Raw genomic sequence first — 21,921 nt, 5'->3', positions numbered from 1 at the left:
TATGAAGGCTCAGAGAGCACAGGAAACACAGAGTCAAGGAGAAGAGCAGCAGGAAGCTCAGCTCAGAGTTGCTGGCTTTGACGAGAGGTGTGTGACGAAGCGAAAGAAGACACATGACACCACCAGTGTACAACTTGCTCCGAACAAGGAGAAAGCAGCGAGGAGGGCGCCCATGGTTTCTTCGTAAGATAGGAACTCGATCACCTTTGGACACACTGGTTGTGATCTTCATTTGACCAGTACTCCAGCGGGACACCTGCGAACATTCGGCAGCATTCTGAATTGAAAACATGGAACGCTGAAATGTTTCATGCTGCAATTTATGAGAGCAGAGCTCATGTTAAATAAGCGCTTGCTATATTTTCTGACTTATAAAGCTACTGTAAAGCATTGATTTTGTACAAATATTACATAGTAAATTACAGATCTACTCACTGCTGAGTTACTGATCTCTCCATCAAGCACAGGCGATGCAGGAGAAACAGCAGATGGGTTTGCCTTTAATCACAGCCTGCCGGAAACCTGGCAGACAACTCTCACTGCAGACAGACTGTGGCCTCTGTAACAACACACAACTCCTCAGTTACTCATAGTTTGTTGCCGGTGTAGTCCAAATTCTTAAAGCGAATATGATAAAAAAAGTTATTTTCATAAACGGTCATTATACAATGATAGTAGTGCATGAGACATGTAATCTGAACAAAATAATGTTACTTTGTGCCCTCCTGTGCATCATGGCATTTGCAAGATTTCACAGCAACGAAGGAAAGCAGCCAATCATCACTGAGGAGTCTGTAAGAACTTTAAATTACTGCTCGCAAAATGCATGAACTCCAATAAAACTGCCCATCTCGGCAACACCGATCAAATATGAATCAAGATTTTGTTACTACAATGCCTATTTCTTGCCTCAAAAAGTTTTTAGAAAGATATTTTTAGTTTGCTGTAAGCTCTTAAATGAGAAAGTTTGCTCCGGCTGGTGGGCGCTTGGTATTGGTATTGTTTCATGATGGCCAGGTCACAAGCTTTCTCATTTTACAGCTAAACAGTACACTAAAATATGTTTCAGAAAACATTTGACCTGAGAAATACGTATTACAGTTACATAATGTTGATTATGCTAGTTTGACCGTTTGATCTGAGGTTAACAGGTTTTGCTGCTCAGAGACTGCTCAACTCTAATTGGTTGTTTTTTTTTCGGCACGGTTTAAAATTTCAAATGCCATTAGAAGCACTAGGACGATGCAGAGGAAGATGATGTTTTTTTCATAGATTATCTGTCTCATGTGCTATTGTCAGGATATAGTGACAGTTTTGAAAAAATTACTTTTCATCATAGTTGCTAAAAGTAACCAACTGCGGCTTTAATTTAGTTGGTTAAATTTAATCAGCATAAGGGTCTTTTTTAGGATCTAAAAACTCTAGTTTAAGCTTTATACCTTGATCTTACAAATTAATCTACATCAGAATGAAATTCTTGGCACTTGGCATGTCAGTCTGCAAAATCCACAGTATTTTTATGTATGTGTATTTTTTATTTTATTTTTGTTTGCTTTTCTATGACTTCCTAAACGATGCAGAATTGACCTTTTTTAGTGATAGAAGGGGCTCTCATTAGTTTTTTAAATCAACCTTCACAAGTGGTAACCTATTTCATACCTCACATGTTTGTTTGATACCTTTTGGGATCCGGCAGCCCATGTTGTGTTTATTCCGTTCATGATAAACTGCTTTCCATTCGGTAGTGAGGCATCGTAGCTCCCTACAGCCACAAACACAGCCTCTCCTGCTTGGTTTCTCTAGCCAGTTCACCAGTTCATAAGTTGCTGCAGGGTCTCCGTTTTCATTAAAACCCACAGTTTCTCCTGACTGAAGGGTGAAATTTACATCTTGGAGGTGTTTCACAACCTACCAACAGATAATAATGGTGAATAACTTAAAGTACAGGGTTATTATTCAACATATTTACTTCATTCTTGAAGGTGACCTCTAACCTCTTTAGGCTCTAAAAAATCTTTCCAGATACACAACTGTTTCACTGCTTCTCTTTGCCCACATTTCAACATGTTGTGCATGGCATGAGCCACAGCATACACAGCCTTATACACATTGTTGGATATCCTTAGCTTTGACACATCTGTGAAAGGATTGTTGATGTCCTCTAGTTTCTCAGAACCAGAGCACTGGGTCTGACCGTGCACACTAGGTTGGAAACTGCAACCAAATGTGGCTTCCCAGAACTCCCTCAGCAGATTATTATGAGGGTCTTGACTTGGGTTAACTTGCAAAAGAAACTCTCGCAGGCCCGGGATCTTTGCTTTTCTGATGGTGAAGCCCAGAGATCCTGTCAGGATTCCTGAGTACCTCTTGGTGGCCAGGTAAGTTGCCGTAATCCAGGACTCGCTGCCCACCCACTGCAGCCCAGTTAAGTTGTTCTTCAGAGCTTCCTCAAGCAGAATTCCCAGCCCGTGGGAGAGGAAGGCAACTAAAACCTTTGCACTGCCGCTTTGGATCACTCTGACCACCTTGGCAATTTGCCCACTGGGGTAAGTGCTTGAGATGACTTCTGAGTACTCGATGCAGACCCCCTCCTGGCTTGCAGCTTTGATAAATGTTTCCATGCCATTGTTACCATAGTCATTGTCACTTCTAACTGCCCCAACCCATGTCCAGCCAAAGTGCTTTACCAATTTTGCCAAGGCTCTGCTCTGATAGTAGTCACTAGGGATGGTTCTGAAGAAGGAGGGGTACTCCTTCTGTTACTCAGACAAGCACAAGTGGCATAGTGACTGATCTAATACAAAAGAAAAGGAGGAATACAAAAAAACACATTTATAACATTTGAGTACAAGAAAATAACTGACAAAAGGTAGACTTTTGACTCAATCTGCTGCATCTGTTCGAATCCTGGAAACCTTAATTCTGACCTTATAGCCCTGAATTGAACCATAATACTACTAGAATGCATTATTTGTCTGGGCCTGAAACATTTAAGGTGTACTGCCCCAAACAAACATGAAGAGCCTAACAACATTTTTAGTTCTGTTGTAATTATATAATTATTTAAAAAAAAATATTCAAGTATAAAATCAAAGCACTGCCTCAAATTTTGTTTCCCATATTTGCCTGAATAACAATTATTTTATGGTGTTTCTCCAAATCAACTCCCAATTATTGAGTTTGATTTCCAGTGTTTCTTTTTTTCTGTTTCTCCCTTTTCATTGACGTAGATTTGGCAAATAAAAAATCTCCAGCTTTGAAAGAAACATAATGGTGTTTGAAACAAAATATACCATCTCAAATGAAAAACAACAAAATGATATGACATCATTATACAGTGATTCGATAAGAGGACCATCTGCAGAAGTATAAAGCTCTGCCCATGACAGGAGTCACACCTGTTGGTCAGTGATAGAAGAACTCATCACAGCGTATACATGTTAGTGTGTGCCTGTTTGTTCCAGATGTGTGACTGTGCCTATGTCATGTTACAGTTTGTGCTTTTTGTGGGGGCCTTTGGAGCAGAGGAAGACACGGCGCTCTGTGAGATGCTGGGGAGCCCAGTGTTTCCTGTGTTATCTAAGGAAGGAGATATCACTATTGGAGGAGCTTTCTACATCCACCAACCAACATTTAACCCTTCGCCCTCCTTCACAGATGCTCCAGAACCTCTCATATGCTCTGGGTACTGTTTGTTGTCTCATTTCTCATTTTTTTTTGTTTTTAACAAAAGAAAAGTCTAAAAGCTGTTAGTTAAAACTGTTCTTTCTCGTTTTCAGGATGAATATGCGAGCATTTCACTTTGCCCAAACAATGATTTTTGCCATCCAGGAGATCAACAATAGCAGCTCTCTGCTGCCTAATATCTCAATTGGTTATAAGGTGTTTGACAACTGTGCTTCAACACTGTATTCTTCGAGTGTGGTGATGGGTCTAATAAATGGGCAGGAAAGGACTTTGGGTCAAACCTGCTCCGGCCAGTCATCTGTTCATGCCATCATCGGACCCTCTGGTTCCTCCTCAACCATTGCGATGCTACAAATTGCAGGGCTTTTCCAAATACCAGTGGTAAATATGTGTCATATTTGTATTATTTTTTTTGACTGATTTCACCATGTTCCTTTTTACAACTTAGTATGAAGGGACCATCGACAAAGAATGCATTCTGGTAGTGTTATGGTTCAATTCAGGGCTATAAGGTCAGAATTAAGTTTCCAGGGTTTGCACAGATAATGCAGATTGAGTCAAAAGTCTACCTTTTGTCAGTTATTACTTGTACTCAAATGTTATAAATGTGTTTTTTTGTATTCCTCCTTTTCTTTTCATTAGATCAGTCACTATACCACTTGTGCTTGTCTGAGTAACAGAAAGGAGTACCCCTCCTTCTTCAGGCAAAGATCCCGGGACTGCGAGAGTTTCTTTTGCAAGTTAACCTAAGTCAAGAACCTCATAATAATCTGCTGAGGGGGTTCTGGGAAGGCAGATTTGGTTGCAGTTTCCAACCTAGTGTGCATGGTCAGACACAGTGCTCTGGTTCTGAGAGACTAGAGGACATCAACAATCCTTTCACAGATGTGTCAAAGTTAAGGATATCCAACAATGTGTATAAGGCTGTGTATGCTGTGGCTCATGCCATGCACAACATGTTGAAATGTGGGCAAAGAGAAGCAGTGAAACAGTTGTGTATCTGGAAAGATTTTTTAGAGCCAAAAGAGGTTAGAGGACACCTGACTCATTGATATTTTATCTGACTAAAGATTGTTAGAATCGATGGCCCCAACCATGGCTCTGAATATCAGTAGCCTAACTGTACTGTGTATTGGTAAATCCATTACACTGTCCATGGTGCTGAACTAGCAGATGGATTTGTAATTAGGGCCCAAGCACGAAAGTGCCAGGACCCCAACGGTGTCCTGGCACGAAGTGATAGGAAACCTATTGTTTTTCTAGGTATTATTATTATTTTTCTACCCGGAGATTGCCTTTTTGGGACCTTTTCCATCCCCAAAAACTCACCAAAAGTGGAATATGCGTCAGAAGTGGCGCGAAATTCAATATTCTGGAGTGATTGGGCTCGGGTGTCACCAGCGGGCACGATAGCGCCCCCTAATGTAGGCAGTTTTTCAGAGAAAGTTTCTTCGATCTTCACTAAATTCTAGTATGTTATTGTTCACATCCTCAAACCCGGATTAAATATTTTTGAGATTTTTTTGGCCAACAGGACGTCAGCTATCTTGGACTTCCTGCGTGATTTTAAAATGTACGAATACATGTTTGAGGACTTTAGAATGCACAAAAACTCATGAAACTTTACACGCACATCTAAACTAGTAATTACTTTGATTTAGTGGTGAAATTTTGCTTGAGGGCTGTTTTCTATCCAGAAAATTGCGTGAACGTGAGGACTCCCTCTCTGCTGAAGCTCAAAACGATAGAAATAATCTACTACTTTCCCTATTGGTTGACTAAGTGAATATATGACATCCTTCAAAAAGGTATGCCATCTATAGTCAAACATGCGAGCAGCAGTAACAGGGTTGCGTCGCAAAAGATCACATTTGGCTGCCCAGTCTATATCTTCAGGATTCTCACTTCTACCGTCTTGATGCAACATACAACTTAACAAATTTCCCCATCTCATGTCAGCTGATGAGAAAGAACAGAAGAAAGTAGGCAGACCAATCTGTCTAACCATTGCAAACAAATCCTTTTGGATCCCAGACCAAAAAGCAGGGGTGCCTCGAATTGGCTTCATAAACCTATATCCCCCTCATCATTCTGAAAGAAACGTTGCAAAGACTGGTTGTTATTCAGCATGTCAGCTGAGATTTTAGATGTATTATTTCAATTATGCCCCTTGCATAAAGCTATTGAAATGTTGGATGAAACCTGATCCACTTCACTCATGTATTGGGCGTAGAAAATATATTCCAAATTTGTAGCAAACCTGCCATCAGCATTCAAGATGCTATTATTAACATAGCGTGACAAAGTCAATCTATTGTTACGGAAGTCATGATATGTTGGACTTCCGATTGGGAATAAAGTTGGGAAACTTTTTGCCTCATTAGTTTTATCTTGGAGGACTTGAACAGTGTTGTTACCCTCAGCAGGTGCAACATTTAAATTGTTGTCAAAGCGATCTAATATCTCCTGCCTTAAGTCTATTGGCTGAAGGCATGTATCCATGAAAATGCCATGTGATTGGCGATCATGTAAATTGTCTGCTTCAGCACTTGCCTCCCCTTCCGCATCCACATGCATAGCTTCATCGTTGCCTTGTTCAAAATCATTCAGCCAATCATTATTGAATTGCATAATATGGATTGGTTTTCTGTAAGTACAGCACAGCTTGTCTAACATGATCTATATTGACATATTGATATTCGTAGTGTCCTTTATATGTCAATTTGCGTTTCAACTTCACACGCAAGACAGATACATCTGTGTCAGTTCTTGGTAAAACAACCGTGAGCTAACAATATTGGATGGAACACAAGTGACAAGTGACAAGTGACAAGTGGTCCATGAATGCCGTTTTGTGCACCTTTAGGCAAGGCCAACATCTTCATAAAAGGAATGTGTAATGCAATCAAATGCTGTTCTAAACTATTAAGACAACTCAGCTCTGGAGAAATAGGATACAAATGCAAGTTATTAACAATGCTCTCTGCTGGCATTTCACCTTGACGCAACTTAACATTGCAACAATAACAATTCCATAACTAACCTTTTGATGATTCTAACCACTTGCAAGGTACCTCACAATTAGCACACTTAGCACAAAAATCTTCCACTTCTTGGCTACCAAAGAACTCTCCTTCTGCTGCAAGTAACTATTCTTGTTACAAATTTGTACGTGGTGCTTGAAAAGCAACCTAACATACATAGTCCGGTCCACTTCTTACCTTTTCCTGTAACTGTCTCAACACAAAGTCAAAGCTTTTCTTTCTCTCTTTCATTTCAATCGATTTCCGCCTGTTAGCTGTTTTCAGTGACAATTTGTGTTGCTCATCTACAGCATATTTGTTAATGCTGGCTTTACGAAGAGACGACCTGTGGTTCTCATCTACAGCATATTTGTTAATGCTGGCTTTGCGAGCAGACAACCTGTGGTTCTCATCAATAGCATGTTTCTGTATACTGTTTTCCCTCAACTTCAAACCGTATTCCTCATTATCATAATATCTTTTACTACATGCCCTTTGTCGCTTCACTTTGTTAGATGGATCACGTCTATATTGCATCTTTAAAGTCAAACATTTCTTTGTAATCATATACTTTGATCGCTGGGCAGAAGTAGATGTCTTTTTATCTGAATGAATACTCTTTCTGTCTGTCATTGCATTCATCTGAATCATTAACATTCTTATGTTTTGATGACATTCCACTGCCCTGATCAGCAACTGAATCTTCAGATTCACTCAGGTCAATCATTTCAATACAACTGCTTCTATCACTCCTGGTTTGCATTTGCTTTGTATTAAGCTGTTCTTGAATCATACACAGATTATAGCAACCTGAATGGTGTTTTACACACACGACTGATTCATAATAATTCTGATTATGATGCAGTAAGTAAATTCCCTGCTCAGAAACTTGCTTGCCCATACATCTGTATTTCAACCACTTGCCACTAGAGTGTGTGTAGATATCTACACCCAGAAGGTTTGCTGCAGCCTGGATTTCCACCTCAGTTGCCCAGCTACCAACAAAATTCATTCTGGACTTGTTGATATAATCTGTCAACGAGCTGTAGTCCCTTCTTATCAAACTACCAAACAACAATTTGTTTCCCTCCATGTGCTTCAAGATAGCAAGCCTAAACTTGCGATGGGGTTTCTGGTTGCCACACACAACTTGTGACAGAGCCCTAAAAAACAATTTCCATCACTAACAATTTTGTCTGTAGTGCATGGCTCACCCAAAGCACCGTATGATCCAGAGGGTACTTCACCTTGTTTCTCAAACACAACATTTAACTGATTAAACAATGTCTGAGAAACTTCTTTGGATAACACATTCAATTGAAAGCCTGTCATTGGGAATCCAACAGCAACACAACAGCTGTCACCTACTACTTCAATGAGGTCATCAGGTAGTTTAACCTTATTTTCCTCACAGACATCATCACTGACATCAACTACACCAGCATCAGATTCAAACTCAGTGGGAGAAATGATGCATGTAGGTGTGTTGTTAGATGAGGCTAATTGCTTGCCAACTTTCATGAGTTTTCGAGTATACCAAGGGCGTCAAAGGCATGTTCAAAGTCTAAAAGACATAAGGGGGCGCTAGAGAGCCAAAATGCCACGCCCAAGCAAAGTTTCACCACTAAATCAAAGTAATTACGAGTTTGGATGTGCGTGTAAAGTTTCATGAGTTTTTGTGCATCCTAAAGTCCTCAAACATGTGTTCGTAAATTTTAAAATCACGCAGGAAGTCCAACATGGCTGACTTCCTGTTGGCCGAAAAAATCTCGAAAATATTTAATCCGGGTATGAGGGCGTGAGCAATGACATACTTGAATTTCGTGAAGATCGGAGTAACTTTTTCTGACAACCTGCCATCATTAGGGGGCGCTATGGAGCCCTGCTGGAGACACCCGAGCCCAGTCATTACAGAAATTTGCAATTTTCGCGACTTCTGATGCATATTCCACTTTTGGTGAGTTTTTGGGGATGGGAAAGGTCCCAAAAATGCGATCTCGCAGCAGAAAAATAATAATAATACTTAGAAAAACAATAGGTTTCCTTGCACTTCGTGTTTTCAATTTATGACCAAACTACAATGAAACTTATTTAAATTATGTTTTTAGATATTTACATAACCATAATGAATATCATGTAAGTTTAAGATTTAGTTATTTACAAAATCATAATAAATATTATGGAAACAATATGAATATTGTTAATAAAAAAGGTGTAATCCAGAAATGGTGAATTTGGTTTTTAAGTAGTTCGTGTTCATGGAACCACAAGCTATTTCAGAAAGAAGTGCTCATTTATGTATTAAGAAAATTCTCCTAATAATCAAGCTAAATAAACTATATAAAAAATCTCTTGGATCTTAATAAAATACATGTATTGTGACAATCCCCCACAGTATCTGTTTTATAATATTTGTACTTGTGTTCAAGGTATCCTATTGTTCCAGTATTGTAGTGTTCAGCAACACAATGTGGCAAACAGAAAAAAACTATGTGACACATTTCAAAAAGCACATAGATGAAAACTTTTATTGTCATTTCACAAATATACTGACACAAATATACTTTTAACTGTTTAGGGGTAAAATAGCTGAATCAGTACCAGTGTTTGTACTTTAAATCAGAGCTCATTTACACATTCTTGCACCAGTTAATGGGCCATAGGTGGGTCATTGTCATCAAACCAGTGTTGGTACTTTACATCAGAGCTCATTTACACATTCTTGCACCAGTTAATGGGCCATAGGTGGGTCATTGTCATCAAACCAGTGTTGGTACTGTACATCAGAGCTCATTTACACATTTTTGCACCAGTTAATGGGCCATAGGTGGGTCATTATCGTCAATCTGGCATTTACAGTCTAATCAAGCAGCTGATATACATATGTATGGTACCAAGTCTATAGTGAAACCTGTTTAAAAGACATGCAGATTATTTACATTTAAAACCTTGCATGGAACCAACTGTTGAGTCTTGATATTAGTTTGATTACATGTTAGGTACACCAAAACATTTTAATATATGAATAATATAGTACATACATATGACTTTCTAAAATGACATTTTGTAGTATCACTTTTGGAGTAAATGTGATGTTTGTCGATGCACTTAAACCAGAGAAAAGCTGAGATCAAATGAGACTGATTACCTCTGTGAGACCCACAATAGACCTGTTTTTGTCTTCATTAGAGGTGTCCAGGGGGTGTTTAAGGGGGGATAGCAAGTCTACAGTAGATGTCCCATAGAAGAGAGGAGAATTTACATGATTCGCCATTGAAAGACAAACTGTTGTTGACTGTACTTGGTCCAATCTGCCCCAAACTTGATCTACTTCATAAGAGTTCAGGCCTGAGGACATTTACATGGCAATATTGATTCATAGTCACAGCCCTACCTACTGGCAACAGGAAGTCAGCGATATGTGAAAAATATAATCTGATTCATATGAAATTTACATTGTGTGGTCTACACTTGATGATGATCAACATGATGAATGTTTAACTGTGTTCACTAGCGCCTCATAGTGGACACAGGAAAAGGTGAAAAATTGCAATACGTCATTTCCTGTCCCACTCAGTACACGCAGGAAATAACGTCTAACTTGTGCATGCAGTGTCCGATGGTCACTGAAATATACAGGTATGTTGTCCGGCATCCCGCCAGTACCCCCGACGCGCCAGGAGGGGAGAGGGCCCGTTCATCGCTGCTCGCAGCTTTAATTCAGACTTTTTATCTGTGTCTGTTCTGTTTTACATTTTTCATTGTTGTAGATTTGGCAAATAAAAAAAATCCATCTTTGAAACAAACTTGTTGATATTCTCAGTTTGCAGCTAAAGTATGTTTCCCCCTCATCACCCCCCCCTACAATTTAACTTACAAGAATAATAACATAACAGTCTTAGAAAAAGAATATACCATCTGAAATGAAAAACAACAAAGTGATGTGACATCATTAAACAGTGATTTGATATGAGGACCATCTGCAGAAGTATAAAGCTCTGCCCATCACAGGAGACACACCTGTTGGTCAGCGATAGAAGAGCTCATCACAGCATACAGGTTAGTGTGTGTGCCTGTTTGTAGAAAATGTTTGACAGTGCCTATGTCATGTTACTGTTTGTGTTTTCTGTGGGAGCCTTTGGTGCACAGGAAGACATGGTGCTCTGTGAGATGCTGGGGAGGCCAGAGTTTCCTCTGTTATCTAAGGAAGGAGATATCACTATTGGAGGAGTTTTCTACATCCAAAAAGAAATGTTGAAGCCTTCGCTTTTCTTCACAGATGCTCCAGAACCTCTCATATGCTCCAGGTTCTGTTTGTTGTCTCCTTTCTCATTGGTTTTGATTTAAGTCAAAAAGCTGTTAGTTAAAACTGTTATCTATCCTTTCAGGATGAAAATGCAACAATTTCAATTTGCCCAAACAATGATTTTTGCCATCCAGGAGATCAACAATAGCAGCTCTCTGCTGCCTAATATCTCAATTGGTTATAAGGTGTTTGACAACTGTGCTTCAACACTGTCTTCTTCGAGTGTGGTGATGGGTCTAATAAATGGGCAGGAAAGGACTTTGGGTCAAAGCTGCTCCGGCCAGTCATCTGTTCATGCCATCATCGGACCCTCTAGTTCCTCCTCAACCATTGCGATGCTACAAATTGCAGGGCTTTTCCAAATCCCAGTGGTAAATATGTGTCATATTTTTAATAATATTTTGACCATGTTCCTTATACAATGTAGTATAAAGGGACCATCAACAAACACTGAATTCTGGTGGTAATATGATTCATTTCTGGGCTATAAGGTCAGGATTAAGGTTGCCAGGGTTTGCACAGTTGCAGCAAATTGAGTCAAACGTCTACCTGTTGTCAATTATTTCTTATACCCTTATTTTATAAATGTGTTTTTTTGCATCCCTCCTTTTCTTTCCTATTAGATCAGTTACCTTGCCACTTGTGCTTGTCTGAGTAACAGAAAGGAGTACCCCTCCTTCTTCAGAACCATCCCTAGTGACTACTATCAGAGCAGAGCCTTGGCAAAACTGGTAAAGCACTTTGGCTGGACATGGGTTGGGGCAGTTAGAAGTGATAATGACTATGGTAACAATGGCATGGAAACATTTATCATAGCTGCAAGGCAGGAGGGGGTCTGCATCGAGTACTCAGAGGTCATCTCAAGGACTGACTCCAGTGGGCAAATTGCCAAGGTGGTCAGAGTGATCCAAAGTGGCAGTGCAAAGGTTTTAGTTGCCTTCATCTCCCAGGAGATAGATATGCTGCTTGAGGAAGCTCTGAAGCAGAATTTAACTGGGCTTCAGTGGGTGGGCAGTGAATCCTGGATTACGGCACCTTACCTGGCCACCAAGAGGTACTCGGGAATCCTGACAGGGTCTCTGGGCTTCACCATCAGAAAAGCAAAGATCCCAGGCCTGAGAGAGTTTCTTTTGCAGGTTAACCCAAGTCAAGACCCTCATAATAATCTGCTGAGGGAGTTCTGGGAAACCACATTTGGTTGCAGTTTCCAACCCAGCCTGCATGGTCAGACCCAGTGCTCTGGTTCTGAGAGACTAGAGGACATCAACAATGGTTTCACAGATGTGTCAGCGCTAAGGATATCCAACAATGTGTATAAGGCTGTGTATGCTGTGGCTCATGCCATGCATAACATGTTGAAATGTGGACAAAGTGGTGAAGCGGTGAATCAGTCCTGTATCTGGAAAGATTTTTTAGAGCCTAAAGAGGTTAGAGGTCGCCTTCAAGAATTAAGTAAACATTTTAAATAATAACCCTGTATTTTAAGTTATTCACCATTATTCTCTGTTGGTAGGTTGTGAAACACCTCCAAGATGTGAATTTCACCCTTCAGTCAGGAGAAACTGTGGGTTTTGATGACAACGGAGACCCTACAGCAACTTATGAGCTGGTGAACTGGCAGAGAAACCAAGCAGGAGATATTGTGTTTGTGGCTGTAGGGAGCTACGATGCCTCACTACCGAATGGAAAGCAGTTTATTATGAACGGAATAAACACAACATGGGCTGCCGGATCCCCAAAGGTATCAAACAAACATGTTAGGTATGAAATAGGCTACATAATGTGGAGGTTGATTTTAATTAAAGTATTAAGTGTGATTACCATTATTAAAAATATGTCAATTCTGCATAGTTTAAGAAGTCTTATAAAAGTTAAAAACAAAACAAAACAAAAATACACATATATAAAAATGATTGATGTGTAAGATCAAGGTATAAAGCTCAAGCATGAGTTTTTAAACCATAAATAAGACCCTAATGCTGATTATATAAAACTAATTAAATTAAAGCTGATGCCAGTAACTTTGAGCAAATATGATGAAAATGTATTTTTACAAAACAGTCACTATATCCTGACAATAGTACAAGAGACAGATAATCTATGAAAAAAAACATTATCTTCCTCTGCATTGTCCTAGTGCTTCTAATGGCATTTGAAATGTCCTACCCTGCCTGAACAAACACAACCAATTAGAGTTGAGTAGTCTCTGGGCAGCAAAAGCTGTGAACTCCGATCAAATGGTCAAACTAGGAAGCGCTGATCAAAAATGAATCAATATTGTGTTACTGTTGTGCTTATTTCTTGCCTCAAATGTTTTCAAACATTTTTCAGCTAAACATTAGACTAAAATATATTTCTGAAAACATTTGAGGCGAGAAATAGACATTACAGTAACATCATTTTGTTTCATGTTTGATCAGCGCTGCCTTTTTTGGCAGTGTGATCGGAGTTTGTGAGTTTTGCAAGCAGTGATTAACAGCTGCTCTACAGACCCCTTAGCTCCAATTGGCTGTTTTTATCATATTTGCTCATATTTGCTTTAAGTATTTGGACAACAGGGGCAACAAACTATGAGTAACTGAGGAGTTGTGGTGTTGTTACAGAGGCCACAGTCTGTCTGCAGTGAGAGTTGTCTGCCAGGTTTCCGGCAGGCTGTGATTAAAGGCAAACCCATCTGCTGTTTCTCCTGCATCGCCTGTGCTGATGGAGAGATCAGTAACTCCAGCAGTGAGTAGATCTATAATTTATTATATAATATGTGTATGAAATCAATGCTTTCGAGTATCTTTATAAGTCACTAAATACAGCAGGTGCTTATTTTAATATGAGCTCTGCTCTAATAACTCGCAGCTGACAGCATGAACACATTTCAGCGTTCCATGTTTTCCATTCAGATTCTGCCGAGTGTTCACGGTGTCCACTGGAGTACTGGTCAAATGAAGATCACAGCCAGTGTGTTCCAAAGGTGATCGAGTTCCTATCTTACGGAGAAACCATGGGCGCCCTCCTCGCTGCTTTCTCGTTGTTCGGAGCAAGTTTAACACTGGTGGTGTCATGTGTCTTCTTTCGCTTTCGTCACACACCTCTCGTCAAAGCCAGTAACTCTGAGCTGAGCTTCCTGCTGCTCTTCTCCTTGACTCTGTGTTTCCTGTGCTCTCTGACCTTCATAGGCCGGCCCTCTGAGTGGTCCTGCATGCTACGACACACAGCATTCGGCATCACCTTTGCCCTGTGCATGTCTTGTATCTTGGCTAAAACCATGGCGGTGGTGAACGCCTTTAAGGCTAAAAGGCCATCGAACAAAGTCCCTCAATGCTCTGCTCCGCTTCAGAGAACAAGCGTTCTCAGCTTTACTTCACTGCAGGTGTTAGTTTGTGTTCTGTGGTTAACTCTTGCCCCGCCATTCCCCTACAAAAATACAGCTCATGCCACTGAAAGGATTATTCTAGAGTGTGATTTAGGGTCACCTATTGGGTTCTGGGCTGTGCTGGGGTATATAGGACTCCTGGCTGTAATGTGCTTCGTCTTCGCTTTTCTGGCTCGAAAGCTGCCTGATAATTTCAATGAAGCTAAATTTATCACCTTCAGCATGCTGATATTCTGTGCTGTCTGGATCACATTTATCCCAGCGTATGTCAGCTCTCCTGGGAAGTTCACTGTGGCTGTGGAGATATTTGCTATTTTAGCCTCCAGTTATGGACTACTTCTCTGTATATTTGCACCAAAGTGCTTTATTATTGTCCTCAAACCTGAACTGAACACAAAAAAACATCTGATGGGGAAAACAGGATCCCATTAAACATAAATTAAATGAACAGTCTTGTGTTGTGTTGTGTCTTGGTTTCAATATTGAATTGACCCCAGAATACTTTTCATGATAATATATGTTGGGACCCACCAATGTGACTGCTGGCAAGTGACCACATGAACTCAGTAATATGATCCTTGACCCATTGACTCAGCTCAGTAGCCATTGGCTACTGTAGCATTCACACATACTTGTGAAATTCATCCAGGACAAAATCAGAGGAATCTCTTTGTTCCTCCTTTTTCTTTGCCCCTCTTCACCGCTATTTTAGCCTCCAGTTATGGACTACTTCTCAGTATATTTGCACCAAAGTGCTTTATTATTGTTCTCAAACCTGAACTGAACACAAAAAAAGAAACATCTGATGGGGAAAACAGGATGCTATTGAATATAAATGAAATAACAGCCTTTTACTTTTTTATTTCACAAACTTGGCTTTGATTTTAAAGTGATCCCAGAATACTATTAATTAAAACATACATTTTATTTAGTATTCTTTTTTTCGCTCTGTATCAAAATATAAACAAAAGCAACAAAGCAGTTTTTGTCAATTCAACATTGCTGACTGGCAGTTAAACTCACATTTTAATTTTAGGCAATTCTATTTTGTAGTGAATCCTACCTATCCTACCTATCTGCTGCTAAAATAAAAAGTTAAGAAATACGTTAACATAATAATAATAATAATAATATGCATTTCATATGAATAAAAACACTTTTAAAAACATGTTTTGCATTATCTAACACATCTTATTATATTGTTACCACTTTTTTGCATGATCAAAATAAAGAAAACAAATAAAAAAGTATCCATGACTTCCTGTCTCTTTGTTTTAATTCCTATTATAGGGCCTTCACCATGTACACTGTATTCACACAAGCATATTATACACATATTTTACAGAAAACATACGAGTGAAAAGGTTTTTTCATTTCTGAAAAAGACTCTTGAAAAGAACATGCACTTGACACTAACCTATCCCACACAGCCGGTCTTGTCTTTAATATCCCCAAATATAAAGTAGCTAATGTAATAACAGAGATCTTAACCTTAATTCATTCAGGGAAGTTATATTGCGAACAGGGTTCTCTTTTTCTGGGATGCCCTGTTCATACTCAACCAGTTACAGACATTCACATCAAACCTTGAACATGGCCAGTGCATATAGCTCCACTGAATCAGGTTTAATCTTAAAGGCCTGGCTCATCAGTGGTCTGTGGATTGAACCGGCGACCAAAAGTAACAAGAAATCATAATATATTTTAAGTATGATATTTACTGAACATGTATTCAGGGTTTTCATTCAGTAAACACCAGCAAAAAAGAGTAGGCTACATTAGTTGATTAACGTGCATGTTAACAATCATCAAATCCTAACATGCTGGTGTTAGCATAACATTTAGCATGTTAGCATGCTAAATAAAAGACTTCTATTCAGTGCCACTTGCTGTATAGTTAATATATTGTAATTGTGATGAATGTATTAAAATAAAAAAAACTTCACTGATATGTTATGTGCATATATATATATATAGTGTATATGATTATATTAAAACCCAGATTAGGTTCAGTCCCAACATTTAAAGAAATGTTCTCCATAATCTGTACGACTATGTTAATTAAAATGAAGGGACAGGAAGTCGTGGATAGTTTTTACATTTATTTTATTTATTTGTATTGTGCAATAAATTGGTAACAATACAAGTGTAAGACAATGCAAAACATTTTTTTTTTAATATTTATATGAAATGCAAATTACTATTACTATTATTATTATTATTATAACTCAAACATGTTTTAACTGTCTATTGTAGCAACAGATAGGTAGGACTCCCAACATCATGGAATTATCTAAAATCAAAATGTGAGATTAACTGCCAGTTAACAATGTTGACACAGTTGCTTTGTAGATTGTGTCTGAATTTTGATTAAAAAAAAGCAAGCTAAATAATATGTATGTTATAATTAATAGTATTCTGGGGTCATTTCAAAATTAAAGCCAGGCCACAACTCGTGAAATAAAAAAGTAAAAGACTGTCATTAAATTTATGTTTAATTGGATTCTGTTTTCCCCATCAGATGTTTTTTTGTGTTCAGTTCAGGTTTGAGAACAATAATAAAGCACTTTGGTGCAAATATACAGAGAAGTAGTCCATAACTGGAGGCTAAAATAGCAAATATCTCCACAGCCACAGTGAACTTCCCAGGAGAGCTGACATACGCTGGGATAAATGTGATCCAGACTGCAGAGAATATCAGCATGCTGAAGGTGATGAATTTAGCTTCATTGAAATTATCAGGCAGCTTTCGAGCCAGAAAAGCGAAGACAAAGCAGAGCACAGCCAGGAGTCCTATATACCCCAGCACAGCCCAGAACCCAATAGGTGAACCTAAATCACACTCTAGAATAATCCTTTCAGTGGCATGAGCTGTATTTTTGTAGGGGAATGGAGGGGCAAGAGCTAACCACAGCACACAAACTAACACCTGTAGTAAAGTAAAGCTGAGAACGCTTGTTCTCTGAAGCGGAGCAGAGCACTGAGGGACTGTCTTCGATGGCCTATTAGCCTTAAAGGCGTTCACCACCGCCATGGTTTTAGCCAAGATACAAGACATGCACAGGGCAAAAGTGATGCCGAATGCTGTGTGTCGCAGCATGCAGGACCACTCAGAGGGCTGACCTATGAAGGTCAGAGAGCACAGGAAACACAGAGTCAAGGAGAAGAGCAGCAGGAAGCTCAGCTCAGAGTTGCTGGCTTTGACGAGAGGTGTGTGACGAAAGCGAAAGAAGACACATGACACCACCAGTGTTAAACTTGCTCCGAACAACGAGAAAGCAGCGAGGAGGGCGCCCATGGTTTCTTCGTAAGATAGGAACTCGATCACCTTTGGGACACACTGGTTGTGATCTTCATTTGACCAGTACTCCAGCGGACACCGCGAACATTCGGCAGCATCTGAATTGAAAACATGGAACGTTGAAATGTTTCATGCTGCAATTTATGAGAGCAGAGCTCATGTTAAAATAAGCGCTTGCTATATTTTCTGACTTATAAAGCTACTGTAAAGCATTGATTTTGTACAAATATTACATAGTAAATTACAGATCTACTCACTGCTGGAGTTACTGATCTCTCCATCAGCACAGGCGATGCAGGAGAAACAGCAGATGGGTTTGCCTTTAATCACAGCCTGCCGGAAACCTGGCAGACAACTCTCACTGCAGACAGACTGTGGCCTCTGTAACAACACCACAACTCCTCAGTTACTCATAGTTTGTTGCCGGTGTAGTCCAAATTCTTAAAGCGAATATGATAAAAAAAAGTTATTTTCATAAACGGTCATTATACAATGATAGTAGTGCATGAGACATGTAATCTGAACAAAATAATGTTACTTTGTGCCCTCCTGTGCATCATGGCATTTGCAAGATTTCACAGCAACGAAGGAAAGCAGCCAATCATCACTGAGGAGTCTGTAAGAACCTTTAAATTACTGCTCGCAAAATGCATGAACTCCAATAAAACTGCCCATCTCGGCAACACCGATCAAATATGAATCAAGATTTTGTTACTACAATGCCTATTTCTTGCCTCAAAAGTTTTTAGAAAGATATTTTAGTTTGCTGTTAAGCTCTTAAATGAGAAAGTTTGCTCCGGCTGGTGGGCGCTTGGTATTGGTATTGTTTCATGATGGCCAGGTCACAAGCTTTCTCATTTTACAGCTAAACAGTACACTAAAATATGTTTCAGAAAACATTTGACCTGAGAAATACGTATTACAGTTACATAATGTTGATTATGCTAGTTTGACCGTTTGATCTGAGTTAACAGGTTTTGCTGCTCAGAGACTGCTCAACTCTAATTGGTTGTTTTTTTTCGGCACGGTTTAAAATTTCAAATGCCATTAGAAGCACTAGGACGATGCAGAGGAAGATGATGTTTTTTTCATAGATTATCTGTCTCATGTGCTATTGTCAGGATATAGTGACAGTTTTGAAAAAATTACTTTTCATCATATTTGCTAAAAGTAACCAACTGCAGCTTTAATTTAGTTGGTTAAATTTAATCAGCATAAGGGTCTTTTTTAGGATCTAAAAACTCTAGTTTAAGCTTTATACCTTGATCTTACAAATTAATCTACATCAGAAATGAAATTCTTGGCACTTGGCATGTCAGTCTGCAAAATCCACAGTATTTTTATATATGTGTATTTTTTATTTTATTTTTGTTTGCTTTTCTATGACTTCCTAAACGATGCAGAATTGACCTTTTTTAGTGATAGAAGGGGCTCTCATTAGTTTTTAAATCAACCTTCACAAGTGGTAACCTATTTCATACCTCACATGTTTGTTTGATACCTTTTGGGATCCGGCAGCCCATGTTGTGTTTATTCCGTTCATGATAAACTGCTTTCCATTCGGTAGTGAGGCATCGTAGCTCCCTACAGCCACAAACACAGCCTCTCCTGCTTGGTTTCTCTGCCAGTTCACCAGTTCATAAGTTGCTGCAGGGTCTCCGTTTTCATCAAAACCCACAGTTTCTCCTGACTGAAGGGTGAAATTTACATCTTGGAGGTGTTTCACAACCTACCAACAGATAATAATGGTGAATAACTTAAAGTACAGGGTTATTATTCAACATATTTACTTCATTCTTGAAGGTGACCTCTAACCTCTTTAGGCTCTAAAAAATCTTTCCAGATACACAACTGTTTCACTGCTTCTCTTTGCCCACATTTCAACATGTTGTGCATGGCATGAGCCACAGCATACACAGCCTTATACACATTGTTGGATATCCTTAGCTTTGACACATCTGTGAAAGGATTGTTGATGTCCTCTAGTCTCTCAGAACCAGAGCACTGGGTCTGACCGTGCACACTAGGTTGGAAACTGCAACCAAATGTGGCTTCCCAGAACTCCCTCAGCAGATTATTATGAGGGTCTTGACTTGGGTTAACTTGCAAAAGAAACTCTCGCAGGCCCGGGATCTTTGCTTTTCTGATGGTGAAGCCCAGAGATCCTGTCAGGATTCCCGAGTACCTCTTGGTGGCCAGGTAAGTTGCCGTAATCCAGGACTCGCTGCCCACCCACTGCAGCCCAGTTAAGTTGTTCTTCAGAGCTTCCTCAAGCAGAATTCCCAGCCCGTGGGAGAGGAAGGCAACTAAAACCTTTGCACTGCCGCTTTGGATCACTCTGACCACCCTGGCAATATGCCCACTGGAGTCAGTGCTTGAGATGACTTCTGAGTACTCGATGCAGACCCCCTCCTGCCTTGCAGCTGTGATAAATGTTTCCATGCCGTTGTTACCATAGTCATTATCACTTCTAACTGCCCCAACCCATGTCCAGCCAAAGTGCTTTACCAGTTTTGCCAAGGCTCTGCTCTGATAGTAGTCACTAGGGATGGTTCTGAAGAAGGAGGGGTACTCCTTTCTGTTACTCAGACAAGCACAAGTCGCATAGTAACTGATCTAATAGAAAAGAAAAGGAGAGATACATAAAAAACATAACATAAAACACATTTATAACATTTGAATACAAGTAATAACTGACAAAAGTTAGACTTTTGACTGAATCTGCTGCATCTGTGCAAACCCTGGAAACCTTAATTCTGACCTTATAGCCCTGAAATGAACCATAATTATACCATAATTCAGACTTTGTTGATGGTCCCTTCATACTAAGTTGTAAAATGGAACATGGTGAAATTAGTCAAAAAATAAATACAGATATGTCATATTTACCACTGGTATTTGGAAAACCCCTGCAATTTGTAGCACCGCAATGGTTGAGGAGGAATCGGATGGTCCGATGATGGCATGAACAGATGACTGGCCAGAGCAGGTTTGACCTAAAGTCCTTTCCTGTCCATTTATTAGACCCATCACCACACGCGAAGAATACAGTGTTGAAACACAGTTGTCAAACACCTTATAACCAATTGAGATATTAGGCAGCAGAGAGCTGCTATTGTTGATCTCCTGGATGGCAAAAATCATTGTTTGGGCAAATTGAAATTGTCTCACAATTATCCTGAAAAGAGTGAGAAGAGTTTCAACAAACAGCTTTTCAACATTTCTTCTGTTAAAAAACAAAACAAATGAGAAAGGAGACAACAAAAAATACCCAGAGCATATGAGAAGTTCTGGAGTATCTGTGAAGGAGGATGGAGGATGTATTGCATTATGGATGGAGAAAACTCCTCCAATAGTGATATCTCCTTCCTTAGATAACACAGGAAACTCTGGACTTCCCAGCATCTCACAAAGCGGTGTGTCTTCCTCTGCTCCAAAGGCTCCCACAAAAAGCACAAACAGTAACATGACATAGGCACAGTCACACATCTGGAACAAACAGGCACACACACTAACCTGTACGGTGTGATGAGTTTGTCTTTCGCTGACCAACAGGTGTGTCTCCTGTCATGGGCAGAGCTTTATACTTCTGCAAATGGTCCTCTTATCGAATCACTGTATCATGATGTCATTTAACTTTGTTGTTCTTCATTTGAGATGGTATATTCTGTTTCTAAGACCATTATGTTTCTTTCAATGCTGGAGATTTTTTATTTGTCAACAAAAAAAGGGATAAACAGGATAAAAAAATGATGGAAATTAAACTCAATAATTAGGGGATGATTTGGAGAAACACCATAAAAAATTGTTATTCAGGCAAATATGGGAACCAAACTTTGAGGTAGTGCTTTGATTTTATACTTGAATCATTTTTTTTTAAATAATTATGTAGTTATAATAGAACTAAACATGTTATTAGGGCCTTCATGTTTGTTTGGGGCAGTACACTTTAAGTGTTTCAGGCCAAGATACCAAATCTGAGAACATGAGAGTGTGTGTGACGAAAGCTTTTGACAGAGTTCAGTGGAGGCGAAAAATATAGCTCCATAATATGTTGTATTAATTATTTTGGTGCAGTATATATATGTGTTATCATATGTGTTTATTTGTCATTAAACAATTTGTTAAAAAAAATCCTTACAAAAAAAAAATATGTCAGCACCAGTATTCTTAAGAATTATGTCTGCATTGGACGATTCTACTACACCTCACGATTAAGAACAATGTTCAGTGCCAA

At 39.3% G+C, this 21,921-nt stretch overlaps 2 protein-coding genes and 1 pseudogene across 2 annotated transcripts; 1 reads left to right on the top strand and 2 right to left on the bottom strand.

Moving 5' to 3' along the window:
• Positions 1 to 457: 457 nt before the first annotated feature.
• On the bottom strand, positions 458 to 2,621 carry LOC119491594 (annotated as a pseudogene).
• A 912-nt stretch (positions 2,622 to 3,533) lies between these two features.
• Positions 3,534 to 14,815, top strand: LOC119491715 (extracellular calcium-sensing receptor-like). The gene is made up of 6 exons (XM_037775914.1): positions 3,534 to 3,685; positions 3,780 to 4,068; positions 11,640 to 12,443; positions 12,530 to 12,757; positions 13,620 to 13,743; positions 13,911 to 14,815. Exons 1-6 carry the CDS (start codon positions 3,549 to 3,551, stop codon positions 14,813 to 14,815), a joined length of 2,487 nt encoding a protein of 828 aa, XP_037631842.1. The 5' UTR covers positions 3,534 to 3,548.
• A 1,948-nt stretch (positions 14,816 to 16,763) lies between these two features.
• Positions 16,764 to 21,152, bottom strand: LOC119491593 (extracellular calcium-sensing receptor-like). Its single transcript, XM_037775741.1, has 6 exons — positions 20,956 to 21,152; positions 20,574 to 20,862; positions 19,500 to 20,300; positions 19,186 to 19,413; positions 17,942 to 18,065; positions 16,764 to 17,782 (listed from the first exon to the last, which is right to left on the bottom strand). The coding sequence occupies exons 1-6, from the start codon at positions 21,150 to 21,152 to the stop codon at positions 16,878 to 16,880; spliced, it is 2,544 nt and encodes an 847-aa protein (XP_037631669.1). The 3' UTR covers positions 16,764 to 16,877.
• Between the last annotated feature and the right edge of the window lie 769 nt (positions 21,153 to 21,921).

Source organism: Sebastes umbrosus, chromosome 7 (genome assembly GCF_015220745.1).
Source record: "Sebastes umbrosus isolate fSebUmb1 chromosome 7, fSebUmb1.pri, whole genome shotgun sequence".
Classification (NCBI taxonomy): Eukaryota; Metazoa; Chordata; class Actinopteri; order Perciformes; family Sebastidae; genus Sebastes; species Sebastes umbrosus.
Note: the sequence above shows the minus strand (reverse complement) of the source record. Positions and strands in the feature narration are given on the sequence as shown.

Coding starts and splice junctions, on each gene's coding strand:
- LOC119491593 (XM_037775741.1), bottom strand. CDS start 21,152: ATGTTACTGTTTGTGCTTTTTGTGGGAGCCTTTGGAGCAGAGGAAGAC. Junction 20,301..20,573: donor GGGTTTTCCAAATACCAGTG/GTAAATATGACA, acceptor CTTTTCTATTAG/ATCAGTTACTATGCGACTTG. Junction 19,414..19,499: donor ATTTTTTAGAGCCTAAAGAG/GTTAGAGGTCAC, acceptor ATCTGTTGGTAG/GTTGTGAAACACCTCCAAGA.
- LOC119491715 (XM_037775914.1), top strand. CDS start 3,549: ATGCTGGGGAGCCCAGTGTTTCCTGTGTTATCTAAGGAAGGAGATATC. Junction 3,686..3,779: donor GAACCTCTCATATGCTCTGG/GTACTGTTTGTT, acceptor TCTCGTTTTCAG/GATGAATATGCGAGCATTTC. Junction 13,744..13,910: donor AGAGATCAGTAACTCCAGCA/GTGAGTAGATCT, acceptor TTTTCCATTCAG/ATTCTGCCGAGTGTTCACGG.